This window comes from Prionailurus bengalensis, chromosome B1 (assembly GCF_016509475.1).
Source record: "Prionailurus bengalensis isolate Pbe53 chromosome B1, Fcat_Pben_1.1_paternal_pri, whole genome shotgun sequence".
Lineage (NCBI taxonomy): Eukaryota > Metazoa > Chordata > Mammalia > Carnivora > Felidae > Prionailurus > Prionailurus bengalensis.
Window position 1 is genome coordinate 77,434,609 of NC_057344.1, and position 14,262 is coordinate 77,448,870.

A 14,262-nucleotide genomic window follows, 5' to 3' on the forward strand; every position below is an offset into this window, starting at 1 on the left:
CAGGCCCCAGGCTCATTAAAATGTTTTGGATGCTGATAAATGTATAATCCTAAAAATCCAGGCTTTAAATTCCAGATAGACTAGGATTAGAGATTCTTTACTAGTACAAAGAGTTAAAGATTAATAGTTTTAATTTGTATTTTAATATAGCAGTTATCTAGCAAAAAGCCTCAAGTATAAAACTCAAATGAACCACAACCATAAGGTTAATGGATTTTCATCAGCTGAATTTTAGAAGTAGAGCAAATAATTGTTTGTCCTAGTTTTTACTGCAGCTCCCGGATACCCCCTAGAGATCGCTATTTGTAAAGTGAATGGGGGGAAAGGATATTGATTTTTACTTATATTGAAAAATCTTACTATTTGTATTAAGATTTAGAGAATATTTCTTACATGTAACTATCTTCCACACGTGGGTTTTTATTTCTTAGATGTATTTTTGTATTCTTGAGAAGAAGCTACATTTAAGAGACCAGTAAAAGTTGGCATTTGCATAAATATGAATTGAATGCCTATGAAACGGCCCTTACTTTTCTATGATTTTTTTAAAAATTTGTCAAAGGGTAGGTTAAAGACTTAAGGCAACTATACTAAAACTGAGTGTAGGACAGTGTAGATATGTTTTCAGAAGTTAGATTTTTTTTCCTTTCTGGCTTGTTTGCACCATCTATATTCCCACTTCACTCTCCAGGTGGACACAGGATTACAGGTGTTTACACTTTTTCTGTAAAGGGATAAGTAACAAATACTTTAGGCTTTGCAGGCTCTATATTCTGTTAGTCACTTTCGAAAGTAGCCATAAACAAATGGGCGTGGTTATGTTCCAGTAACCCTTGTTTATGGGTACTGAAATTTGGAATTCATGTAATTCTCACATCATGAAATATCCTGTTGATTTTTCTTCAACCATTAAAAATGTAAAACGTCCTATAAAAACAAGCATTGGTCCACATTTGGCCCAATTTATGGGATCGAAGAGCAAATTCCATGTGTGTACTTCCTGTTCAGTACTGGCAGGAAGCGGTCAGTCCTGAGGCAAGAAGAAAATGCTTCACCCGGGGTTTAATCACCCTGGAAGCTGTAGTTCTCTACCAACCTGTCTTCCTAACCTGCTATAAAAATCCAGCAGGCCCAGTGAAGGTACTACAACTGTTGGCCTTCTCCCGTGCGGCTGTAGCCCCAAAGGCAGCAGTGTTTTATTGGCGATATGAGGTCAGCTAGTACTGTCTGCATAGCCTTGGTACAAAATAGGCTTCTTAGCATGTCCACAGTACAAGTGGAGAGGTGCCATGAGGCTCCTCATTTTAGAGCACTGATTCTAGTCCACCATCTAAATAGTATTCACAGAACTGGAGGATTTTGCCACCTCATCTTTAAAAATCAAAAATTAAAAACACAAAAACAAAACATCAGACATTGCCTTACTTTGTCCATTTGACTTTTGAAAAATGGCAGAAGTTTTCTGTAACTCATGATTTCCTAAAAACTCCTTAGGAACACATGCATACAATCTCTCCCTGCATTGCAGTGGCTTCGTGGTGTGGAAATTAAACGGGGTGGGAGGCGGAGTTCTCCTAGGACCACATCTCCACTGAATATTGCTGTGTCTCACAGGCCATCCAGCTGAGCCGAGACGGGCAGTACCTGCTCACAGGAGGAGACAATGGTGTGGTCATGGTCTGGCAGGTGTCTGACCTCAAGCACCTCTTCGCCTATCCGGGCTGTGACGCTGGAATCCGGGCCATGGCCCTGTCTTACGACCAGAGGTAACACTGAAATCATGGTCTACTGATGGTGATATTAAAAACTGGAGGGAATTTATTTAAATGGTCTGATGGATAGACTGGGTTATCGGGGTCACCATGGGTTGTGGGGGTCACCTGGGCAATCAAAAAATCCAGTAAATATTGGGGTTTCCAAGATACTTTTTAAAAAGCGTGATGTTTCTTTTTGATGGCATTGCCACTCTTAGACAAAGGCTGAATTCTCTAGTAATAGATAGGATTTAAGTAACAAAGGCTGTAATTATGTTGCCATAAAGCTTTTTATATTTCTTAGAGTACTTTTTCTTTAAAATAAAAACTAAAAACTGTAAACATGTAGAATATAAAAGGCCTGTATGTCCATGAGGATTTTGTGGAGAGATTTGCCTTATTTCCTAAAACCTTCTAAGTGGTAAATTTGGGGAATGTAATCTTTGGCATCTTGCTGCTTCTACACTCATTTAAGTTCTGATTTTTTTTATAGAGGTAACATATACATAAAATTTACCATCATTTATTTTGTGTACAATTCAGTGGCATTAAGTACATTCACACTGTTGTACAACTATGGCCACTGCCCATTTCCAGAAGTTTTTCATCATCCCAAACAGAAGCTCTGTCCCATTAAACACTAACTTCCCATTTTCCCTTCCAGAGCTCCAGCTCAATTCCAGTGTCTGTGAATTTGCTTCTTCTAGGTACTCTGTGTAAGGGGAATCATACAGTATTTGTCCTGTTGTAGCATGTTTCAGAACCTCATTCCTTTTTAAGGCTGAATAGTATATGCCATTTTGTTTATGCATTCATCTGGCATTTTGGGTGTTTTCACCTTTTGGCTAATGTGAATAATGTTGTGATGAATATTCGCATACAAATATCTGTTCAGATCCTTGTTTTCATTTCTCTGGGGTAGATACCCAGGAGTGGAATGGTTGAGTCACATAGTAATTCTATGTTTAACTTTGTGACAAACTGCCAAACTCTTCTCTACAGTGGCTGTACCATTTTACATTCCCACCAGCCACACACAAGGGTTCCAGTTTTTCCACATCTTCACCAACACAGGTTATATTTTGGTTGTGGATTTTTTAATAATAGCCATCCTAATAGGTGTGAAGTACTCTCTTATTGTGGTTTTGATTTGCATTTCCCTAATGACTAGTGGTGTTGACTCCGCACTCTTAATAATGTCCTTTGATGTACAAGTTTTTAATTTTCAACTTTTTTTTCCTGTTGTTGTGAATGCTTTAGCAGTATCCAAGAAATTATTGCAAAATCCAATGTTATGAAGCTTTTCCTCTGTGAGTTTTATAGTTTTAATGCTTATATTTAGCTTTTGATCCAGTTTGAATTAATATCTGTATGACAGTAGATAAGGATCCAGTTTCATTCTTTTGCATGTGGGTATCAAGTTTTCCCAAAACCATTTGTTGAAAAGACTGTCCTTTCTCCCACTGGATTGTCTTGACACCCTGTTAAAAATCATTTGACCATACATGTCAGAGTTGATTTGTGGGTTCTTCATTCTAGTTGTCTATATGTCAGTATCAGACTGTTTTGGTTACTGTAGCTTTGTGGGAAGTTTTGAAAATCATGAAATATAAAACATCTGATTTTGTTCTTTTTTTCAAGAATGTTTTTTGGCTATTTTGGGGTTCCTTGAGAATCCATTATGAATTTTGCAAAAAAAATGGATTTTGATAGGGATTGGGTTGACTCTCTTGATTGCTTAGGCTAGCATTATCACTTTAATAATATTAAATCTTCCAGTCCATTAACACAGATGTCTTTACATTTATATTCCTTTCAGCGATATTTTGTGGTTTATAGTGTACAAGTCTTTTGCCTCCTGCATTAAATTATTCTTGAATATTTTATTCAGTTTTGTTGCTATTGTAAATAGAATTGTTAATTTCCTTTTCAGATTTTTCATTGTTCATGTACAGAAATGCAACTTATTTTTATGTGTTGATTTTATATCTTGCAACTTTGTTGCATTTGTTAACTTTTTGTGGAATCCTTAGGATTTCCTAAATATAAGATCTTGTCATCTGTAATAGAAATAATTTTACTTCTTCCTTTCCAATTTAGATGCTTTTTATTTCTTTGCCTTGCCTAATTGGTCTGGCTGGTACTTCCAGTACCATATTGAACTGGTAAAAGTGATTAGCTGTGTCTTGTTTCTGATCACAAAAGATTTGAGTCTTCACCATGAAGTATGATGTTAGCTGTGAGTTTTTCATAAATGTCCTTTATTGTGTTTATGTCCTTTCCTTTTTTTTCCTAGTTTTTTTTTTACTATAAAAGGATGTTGAATTTTGTCAAATGCCTCTTGTGCATCAATTGAGATGATTATGTAGTTTTTGTTAATTCTATTAATGTGGTAGATTAATTTTTCTGTGTTGAACCATCCTTGCATTCCAGGAATCAATCCATCTTGGTCTTATCTAATCCTTTAAATATGTGCCTGTATTAGGTTTGCTAGCATTTATTGAAGATTTTTGTCAGTATTCATAAGGGATATTGGTCTGTAAGTTTTGTTGTAGCATCTTTCTCTGACTTTTGTATCAGGGTAATGCTGGCCTCATTGAATGACTTAGGAAGTGTTCTCTCCTCTCCTCTCCAGATTTTAGAAGAGTAAGAGTTACATATTTGGTAGAATTCACCATTGAAGCATCTAGTCCAGGGCTTTTCTTTATTGGGAGGCTTCTGATTACTGACTCAGTCTCCTTAGTACTTGTAAGTCTATTCAGGTTGTCTATTTTTTCATGATTTGGTTTTGGTATAGTGTGTGTTTTTAAGAATTTTTCCATTTCACGGGCACCTGGCTGGCTCAGTTGGTGGAGTATGCAACTCTTGATCTTGGGGTTGTGAGTTCAGGCCCCACACTGGGTATAGAGATTACTTAAAATCTTTTTTTTCATTTCCATTTCAATTTGTTTGTATATAATTGTCCGTAGTATTCTCTTATAATCTTTTATTTCTGTAAAGTTGGAAGTAATAGATCTATGATTATAGTAATTTGAGTCCTTTTTTCTTAATCTAGCTCAAAGTTTGTCAATTCTACTAATCTTTTTAAAGAACCAGGTTTTCGTTTTCTTGATTTTTCCCATGTTTTTCTATCCTCTCTTTTATCTCCACTCTAATCTTTATAATCTCCTTCCTTCCATTAGCTTTGGGTTTAGGTTTCTCTTTTTCATGTTCCTCGAAGTATAGTATTAGGTTACTGATAGAGATCTTCTTTTTTAAATTCTGTATCTACAGCTATAAATTTCCCTCTTAGCATTGCATTAACTTTTGGTTTATTTTTTTTGTTTTCATTTTTCTCGGTGTTTTCTAATTTCTGTTAAGATTTCAACTCATTGGTTAATTTCTATGTGAATTTTCCAGTTTTCCTTCTGTTACTGATTTCTACTTCAGTTCTGTTGTGATTGGAAAAGATACTTTGTATGATTTTTAAATTTAAGACTAGTTTTGTGGCCTAACATGGTTCATCCTGGAGAATGTTCCATGCACACTTGAGAAAAATGTCTATTCTGCTGTTGTTGGGTGTTTGACATATGTATTAGGTCCACTTAGTTTTTCTCCCCCTCTTAGAATTTAAGTAACTTCTACACCCAACACGGGGCATAAACTCATGACCCCCAGACCAAGAGTCGTGTGCTCTAAAATCCCCTTGGATTTTAGTATTCTTTAGGTCCTCTTCTTTCTGGTCCTTCCACCCATTATTGAAAGTGGGGTGTTGAAGGCTCCAACTATTGTTGTAGAACTGCTTATTTTTCCCTTCAGTTTCTTTCAGTTTTGGCTCCCTATCTCTTGGGGGCTCAGATATTTGGTGTATTAAGTTTCTACAGACAGACTTCATTTTATTGTGGTTTACAGATACTGTTTTTACAAATTGAAGTTTTGTGGCAATCCTGTGTTAGGTAAATAATACATCACTACCATTTTTCCAACAGCATTTACCCAGTTCATGTTTCTGTCACATTTTGGTAATGCTCCCATTTTAAACGTTCTCCTTACATTTGTTATGGCGATCTGTGATTACAACTTGCAAACAGCTCAGATAATGGTTAGCAATTTTTAGCAGTATTTTTCATGTATATACACTATTTTTTTTATACATGCTGTTGTACACTTTAATAGACTACAGTATAGGGGCACCTGAAGTCGGTTAAGCATCTGACTTCAGCTCCGGTCATGATCTCACGGTTGGTGAGTTTGAGCCCCGCATTGGGCTCTGTGCTGACAGCTCAGAGCCTGGATCTTGCTTTGGATTCTGTGTCTCCCTCCCTCTCTGCCCCACCCCACTCACGCTCTCTCAAAAATAAAACATACAAATTTTTTAAAAATAGAAATAGACTACAGTGTAAATGTAAACATAACTTTTACATGCACTGGGAAACCAAAAACTCATTTGACTTGCTTTATTGCAGTTGTCTAGAACACAGTGTCTCCAAGGTATGCCTGCAATTGCTATATCTTCTTGATAAGTTGACCTTTTAATTGATGTAGTATCTTTGTCTCATAACAGATGTTGACTGATAGCCTATTTTGTCTGATATTAGTATAACCACTCCAGCTCTCATTAATGTATGCATGGAATATTTTCTTCTATCCTGTCACTTTCAACCTTTTTGTGTATTTAAAGTGAGTCTCTTGTAGACAGCATATAGTTTGATCTTTTTTTTTTTAATCCATTCTGCCAGTCTCCTTTGATGGGAGAGTTCAGTGCCTTTATAATTAATTACTGATAAGTTTTCTGTATGTCTTAGAGGATTTTTTTGTCTTTCATTCCCTCATTACTGCCTTATTTTGTGTTTGGTGTTTTGGTAATGGCATATTTTAATTTCTAATTTTGATATGAGACAGTAGGAAGGATATTGAAAATGACTTCTAAAGACTGGTTCTAACCAGACCATTCAGAGGAAGATCTAATAGGCTCCCTCTAAACCATTCATCTTAGTGAGGCACCTGGGTGGTTCAGTCAGTTAAGTATCCAACTTCAGCTCAGGTTGTGATCTCCTGGTTCATGAGGTCAAGCCCACATCGGGCTCTCTGCTGTCAGTGCAGAGCCTGCTTTGGATCCTGTGTACCCTGCCCCCTCTCTGCCCCTCCCCAGCTCACGTTCGATCTCTCTCAAAAGTTAAAAATTAAAAATAAACAGTCTTAGGGCTCTCCGTGTTCTCCCTGCACTACCTTCTCAGGGACGGGGAGCAAGCAGTGATAGCTCCTGTCCTCAGTGATCATCTCAGTGAGTTCACGGTTTTACGAGGACTAAGCCCCTACCCAGATCTTCTGCAGAACATGGCCTGGCCCAAATTACAGTCAACACACTGCTTTCTCACTCTTCATTGCCATTGTACCTGTTAGAGAGCTCTCCATCACTTAAATGTGCTTCCTCCTTCACCAGCAATTAGGTTTCTTTTGGTTCTGATACCTCATATAAAAGATAGGAGAAAGATACAGCAGAGGAACAGAGTCAGTGGTCCTGTACTAGCATCATATGGTGACAGATGGTAGCTCCACTTGTGAGCATGGTAATACAGTTGTGGAATGATGATGTACGTCTGAAACTAATGGATCGTCGTGTGTCAACTATGCTTCCATTTTATATATGTAAAAATAAACATCAGGGCTCACTAGCCAGCCCCACATTAGAAATTATCAAGTCTGTCCAGGTTTTAGTGGCTTGTCATTTTGATCATCACAAAACATACCTTAATTCTCACAAATTGTTAGGTTTCACTGCCATCTTCTGTATTTACCTTGTAGATTTGGGGAGGGTGGTTATCTCTTTAGTAACAGATCCCTAGGGAAAAAATAGGTTTGTAAACCCCTCCTTCTCTCTGCTTCTCCCAGGTGCATCATTTCTGGCATGGCCTCAGGAAGCATCGTTCTGTTTTACAACGACTTTAACCGGTGGCATCATGAATACCAAACCCGCTACTGACGGTGACAGCTTTATCCACCCCGCCCTCAGCCGAGGCAGGGAAAGGAATGGGCAGCATCTTTCTCTTAGAAATAGCTATCACATCTGAATGTAACTTAAATTTGCTCAAAGAAGCAAAATATTTTTTAAAGTTAATTGCTATTTTTGTAGACTTTGCTTGACTTTTTGGGGGGGGGATAGCAAAGCAGAAAATTGGCTGCTGGGTTCTGTAGTTTAAAAAAATCTATATTTTTAGTCATAATGAGAAGTCTATTTTCACCAATTATGGAAACATATCCAGTGGAGCAAGTAAACCCACTTATTCTAGCTATATTATGAAAAAACACTTCCCCTTTATCTGTAATCTTGAGAAATACATGATTTTAAGAAATAGGGTAATGGGTATAGGGAATTTTATGCTGTACTTTGGGTCCTGTATTTTTCCAAGCAATTGTGCTTCTTCAGCACTGAAATTTCTGGGATTTACATAGTAATGTTTAAATTATGGTAAATGTAATTTAAAGCATCTCAGTGAATTATTTCTATCAATATTATTCTTCAGGCATGCTTTAGACCTAGAAAATTATGGTTTGGGGGAGGCTATTTTATTTTATTGTGTGTTTAACATAAAGGATCTCATGTTCTAGCAAGTGTGAAGTATTTACAATGTTTTTTATTTACAATTTTTTCCCGATACGTCATCTTCATAGTACACCAAAATGACAGGATGGGAATGCTCGTGGGCTCACAACTTTTGCTCTTCTTCTGAAGTAAAACGCAGGTACCAAAGCTCACCCCTAAGGTTTGACCGTGCCCACTCACTGAGGCAGAGCCATCAGCGAGAGCTCCCCTCCCCCACCCCAGTCTGAGCGCAGAGGCCACCAGGTGCTGTATTAAGCAACACCCATTTCACCTTCTATTTGTTACTGAATATCTTCACCTTCCTTTGAGTAGCAATTTGTACCGAGAAACATGTTATTTTGGTGTATAATTCTACTTTTCTAGTAGATTGATGTGTGGAATTCTGTGAAAAATATTTGAGAAAAGGTCTGTATTGCATAAATAAATTCTTTGTAAGTTGTGAACTTTGAGTTGAAACCGACAATCCATCTCTATTTTCCCTTGCAGCTTACCTAAAGGGGTCCCTTCCTATTTCCCAACACTCAGCTCTTCGCTAAAAGCAGAGATTTGGAATGGAACAACTCAGTTTGACAGAAAAAATAAAATGGCATTTGTAATTGAATTTTTGGAAAATACTATCTTTTCACTTCTATTTTAAAACAAGGATAATTCTTTGCAAAAAAAAAAAAAACAAAACAAAAAAAAAAACAACAAAAAACTCTGGTTCAGCGCCAGATTTTGAACCATAACCAATAAGAGACACTGTTGAATAAAAACAGGAACATGGGCCTTCTTTGGCTCCCTCCTACCAAGACTTCGCTGATGAAAACACTAGATCTATATCTAAGATTCACCACTGTTTTATAAACCATTAAGAAAGAAAGAAAAAAAAGTCAAATGTGAGTACATCATAGGTCAAAGAAATATGCAAGTTACAGGTAAATTAATTAAGCATCCTCACCGCCATTACCCTCTGATGTTATACTTTAGAAACTTTAGAGAAAATGGTAGGAGAAAATCAGGAATACCTAAGTCCTTATGCCAAGCATTTGATACATCAACTACCCTATTTTTATAAGCTTAAAGCAAAGTGAATAAAGCAGCTTCCTCTTGGAATCTAAGAGGAAAATTGGTGCCTCCACTGCCTATACTGCTTTTAAAACTTACAACTCTGGAAAAGTAACAGAAACACAAAGTAATACAGAAGCATGACAACATGCATCACTTCTGTGTTCCTTTACTCAAACCTAGTTCATGTCAACATAAGGGTTGCTTAATGACAGAATCTGTTTACCATATTTGGATTTATTCAGCATTCACCTACTTTATCCAGTATTAACTACTTTTTAAAGAAACCATTACACTCCAAATACATTTAAACCAATTAGGAGAAAAAGTCAAAGTTGAGGTGGTTTGCGATGAAAGTGGATGCCCTACAACAGACGGGAAGCGTGGTAAGACATTCTGTACATGGACGTGGTTCAAAGTGTGGGGTGTTCAGTTTATATACGGTGATTTACAGCTCGTTTTAAAGTGCACTGCCTCAAGAAATTCAGATTTTCCTCCCTGATAGTATTGATTCTTACCGAAAAGTCACCAATCAAGTCCTTGAGGCTCTGTAATTTAAGAAATAGCACTAGGTCTCTGAGAGAAAGTGTACGGGCTTAGCGAATATAGGACATGAAAACTTGACAAGCACAGATACATGCTGATGAATGATTCACTCTTAGATGAGAATCTTATCCCCCAGAGTACACCAGACATCCATAAATAAATCTCATTAATTCAATAAAAAGGAATGATCTTGCCCCCTGAAATGACATCACACTTTAGTTCTACTTAGCATATAGGACATGAAGATTCAAAGTACCCTGCACAGGAACCCCAAGAAGCTGCATGTAGGACGTGAGGTAACATGGAACCTGGGCTCCCCTTTTCCGTTCAGATCCGACAGCAGAGCCCAGGGGCCTGACCATGCACACCTGGTGCCATGTGGCCCCCTCCTCCACCATGCTGGCAGATGGGGTGTGGGTCAAGTTTGCAGGTGATGGCTGGGAATCCCAGGAACAGCCAGAAAGCACATCCACTTTGTACTCTTTTCAGCAACTAGAATTCAATTAAGTTAGCATACGACAGATCTACCAAGATAGGAATTTTAGGAGAGAGATTTTCACTAGGTATCTGTGACATGTTTTTACTGGATATGATTTCAAGAGCTCCTGGCCATACAAATCACGGGCCTGGTTTGGTCCTTCTTACTGCATCAGTCCTGCCCCTGCTCCACCCCCCATCACTCTGAAAGAACATAGCAGACCAAGGATACAGAATCCTTCTGCAACGACACAGTATGAAGGATCCCACCGCTGAGCTTGGTGGAGAAGGTCTGCCGGTTTCTCATATGCATTATAGATCGTGGAGTAGCAGCCAGCCCCCCAGCCTCACGCCATCATGTGACATCACATTAGGACAAAGCATGTTCACAAATAAAAGAGGAGGAGGACAGGACGTAAATCCCAAAATCTGCATAAAGCATGTGTATCAGCAAATATGCCAGGGCCCCAAACTTGGCTATTCTGCCCCACTGCTGCGTTCTACTTCAGTTAGGAGAGCTACCAGCCTAGCTACTCCCCCTTGTTTGTAGCATAAGGAAGCTGGGAAGTTTCACAACTTCCTAAACTAAAAAATGGAAGGAAAAGACCATAATAATAGCAAACCAATAAAATAACAAAATACAAAAAACATTTGTTACATTTCCTTTTGTCTCTCCTCTTTCCTCTCAGATGTGTGGGAAAATCCTCATTTGTATTTTTCTTTCACATTGAAGAGTTGAATCCATCTTGCACTTTTTGGTCCCTCAAAATCATAAGATCACTATTTACAAAAATCTAAGCCTATTATTAATGACACTGATACATCACTCCCAGCCCTCCCTGCTACAAACCAAAAATTCAAATTGTTCAAACCAAGGGACGTTTTTTTTAATGAAAATGAGTGTGGTTTGGTCTTTCGGCAAGCTGTCTTCCAGAGACAGACTATCCAACAAGGGAAGACGGCCATCCACAAATGTTCCTATGAATTCTGAGACCTCAGCAGTCATATGCTAGAAACATGAAAAGAATTACTTTTCTGTCTCACGTTAAGGAATATCTTTCCTTGCCAAAACCAAGGTGGGGGGCGGGGCAGCTGGGCAGGCTTGTAATTTCCTCATACCTGGCAGGAAGCAACTGGCTGCTTTGCAGCATTGGACTTGGGACAATTTGAAAGACATTCCCCAGACTCGACTTCATCCTCGGCACAGACAGGTGCCCAAGCCTCAGAACCCACCAAACTCGGCCCACAGGGTTGAAACCATCCTGAGCACACAAATGAGAGAGGCTTGGGAAAGGGTAGGGCAGGAGCAAAATGCCTGTGTACCAAATACACCCTTTCCTTCCCCTCAGCTGTTCAATGAGAACAACCCCTTCCCACAGCTAACTGCCTTTGAGTTCAAGGCCATAGGTTTTACCCTAAGGTAGCCCTCTTAAAATCCACTGGCCAACGGGGCACCTGTTCAGTGTCTGACTCTTGATCTCAGATCAGGTCACCATCTCCCAGCTCATGAGTTTGAGCACCATGTCAGGCTCTGCACTGACAGCATGGAGCCTGCTTAGGATTCTCTCTCCCCCCCTCTCTCTTTGCCCCTACCCCACTCACACAGGCTCTCAAACAAACTGAAAAAAAATCCACTGGCTAAGACTAAGCTAAATTGCATGTATCAGCTTCCTTCTGGAAAAACTACTCTTTCCTCATCTAACAGAACTCACCCACCCCTGCTTGTGGTAACCTGTCAGGCCTCCTCAGTTTTCTACCACTTTGTCAGGTGTCTCTGCTAGACCATCCCCCCTCTGCCTATGACACAGATGTCCCAGGTAAAGCATCTCTGAGCACCTACAGGACAGCCCAGTCGTAAGGATAGCTTCCTGGGGAACCGAGAGGCGCAAGTCCCAGCTCCAGCATGCCTAGATGAGCTCCTGGTCCTTCTGAGTTTCCTTACTGGTGGAATGTGGACATTAATATCTCTAACAGATGTGGTGTGGCTCAAATGATACAGGATGAAATACTCTGTACACTATAAACTTTTCTGGTGGTTCTTATTTAGCAGCTAAGCATTTTCAAGGACTGGCTTGTCACTCCCTCAGAAAGCAGCTAATTCTGTCACTGGACTGCCCTTTGGCTAGAGTCTTAGACTCTGCACTCACGTATGGCCCTCCGTAACTCCTGCCTGCTAACCTTGGACCACCATCCCTGCTACGGAACAGTTCTTCATTCAGCTCAAGACATCTACCAGATGTGCGTCTGGTCTCCCCTAACTACCACCGTATGGTGTTTCCCACCAGTCCCTGGCTGCCAGGGCTATGGTCCTCCTCACCTCTCTGGCTGCCCTCTTCCGGGTGATCATTGTTTTATGGGCACCACCACACACCGGGAGGCCTTCACAACAGACCTACACACACACACACACACACACACACACACACACACACACACACACGAGGGCTCGGCTCATGCTGCCCACAATTTGCACAGACTTCTCACAACACAGTTTAAGGTTTTGACATTTCAGCAGCTCTGTCGGCACCTAATGAATGGTGACCACTGAAGTTCTCCGCTCTCGGGTCTTTCCCATGAAGTCGTGGACATCAAGGCCTCAGGCAACAGAATGGCAGGGGCTTCATGCTCTGATTTCACGCCACAGGTTCGGATCAGTGTTCTCACCTGCTGAGAGAATTTGAAACCAGCCCATCCCACTTAAAACATGGATAAGCATTCTTTCTAGATGGTCGTTCACATCATATGCAAAAACAAAACAAAAAAAGAACAGGAACAAAGACTGAGAGCTGTCTGGGGCTTTTCTCTCGAGCGGCACGATCCAGTGTGGCCGGTGGAGCCACATGGGCTGTGAAACACTCAACAGGTGCCAGGTCCAAATCAAGATGTGCTGTGCCTGTCAACACACACTAGATTTCAAAGATTAAAAAAAAAAAATCTCAAAGATTTTTTTTTTTACTTTGGTTACATGTGGAAATAATACTGTAGACATGCTAGGTTAAATAAAATATACTACAAAATTAATTTCACCCATTCCTTTTTAATGTGGCACCAGAAAATGTTAAATGAGGCAGCTTACACTGTGTTTCCAGGGGGCAGCGCTGCTCCAGAGGTCTTTCCCCACCAACATCATTAGCTCCCTTTCTCGTCCCGTACGGTCTGCTCTCAACGATCCTATTTTCAAATTCACATTTCACAGTTGTATCCATGAAAATATTCTGGAAGTTTTACCGAATGTTTTTAATCCATGTATTCCATATACTTCCATAACATAGCAACCTTTTTGAAGAGAGAGACACGCACTCCCTGACCCCTGGGCAGTTGCTGAGCCCAGCAGGCACCCCATGGTGGCTTCAGCAGGTCACCACTTCCCTTTTTCTACCCCTTCACAGGTCAAATCCTTTAGACACAGATCCCCTGCTGGAGTAAGGGAATGAACATCAAACAAGTACATGCCATTCTCACTGTGCAGGAACAGAGGAACCTAGCAATTACATCCCTGTATTTAATTTGGACTCTGAGAACAGAAGAAGAGCTCAACAAATGTTTTCTAAACACATGGGCAAATGAACAGTTTGCTTGTGGTGTCAGGGCCTTTATTTAGGATCATTACTTAGATGACCATTCACACCCGGGCCTTGATTTGTCCCCGTAGGACAGGGTTCCTCCAAAGAGCACAGCTTTGGAGATGGAAGAACCTAAAACTGCACGGTGACTCTGTCTCCCACCAATTCTGTGACTTGCGTTGTTACAGTCAATGGCTTGGTTTGCTCCTTCACCGCCACTCATCGTTTCTCCAGGTGTTTGTGGGATTCATGTAATTACAGGAGAGCTGCTAGGCTGTGCTGCCCCACCTGC

The 14,262-nt window shown here is 39.9% G+C and overlaps 1 protein-coding gene across 7 annotated transcripts in view; it reads left to right on the forward strand.

Moving 5' to 3' along the window:
- The window catches only part of LRBA (LPS responsive beige-like anchor protein), a 786,930-nt gene extending 777,992 nt beyond the window's left edge, over positions 1-8,938 (forward strand). For all 7 annotated transcript variants that reach the window (XM_043567604.1, XM_043567611.1, XM_043567619.1 and 4 more), the window contains exons 56-57: positions 1,615-1,766; positions 7,626-8,938. In XM_043567604.1, coding sequence (XP_043423539.1) covers positions 1,615-1,766; positions 7,626-7,716 — 243 coding nt within the window. In that variant the 3' untranslated portion in view covers positions 7,717-8,938. The remainder of the gene's footprint in view (positions 1-1,614; positions 1,767-7,625) is intronic.
- The last annotated feature ends 5,324 nt before the right edge of the window (positions 8,939-14,262 follow it).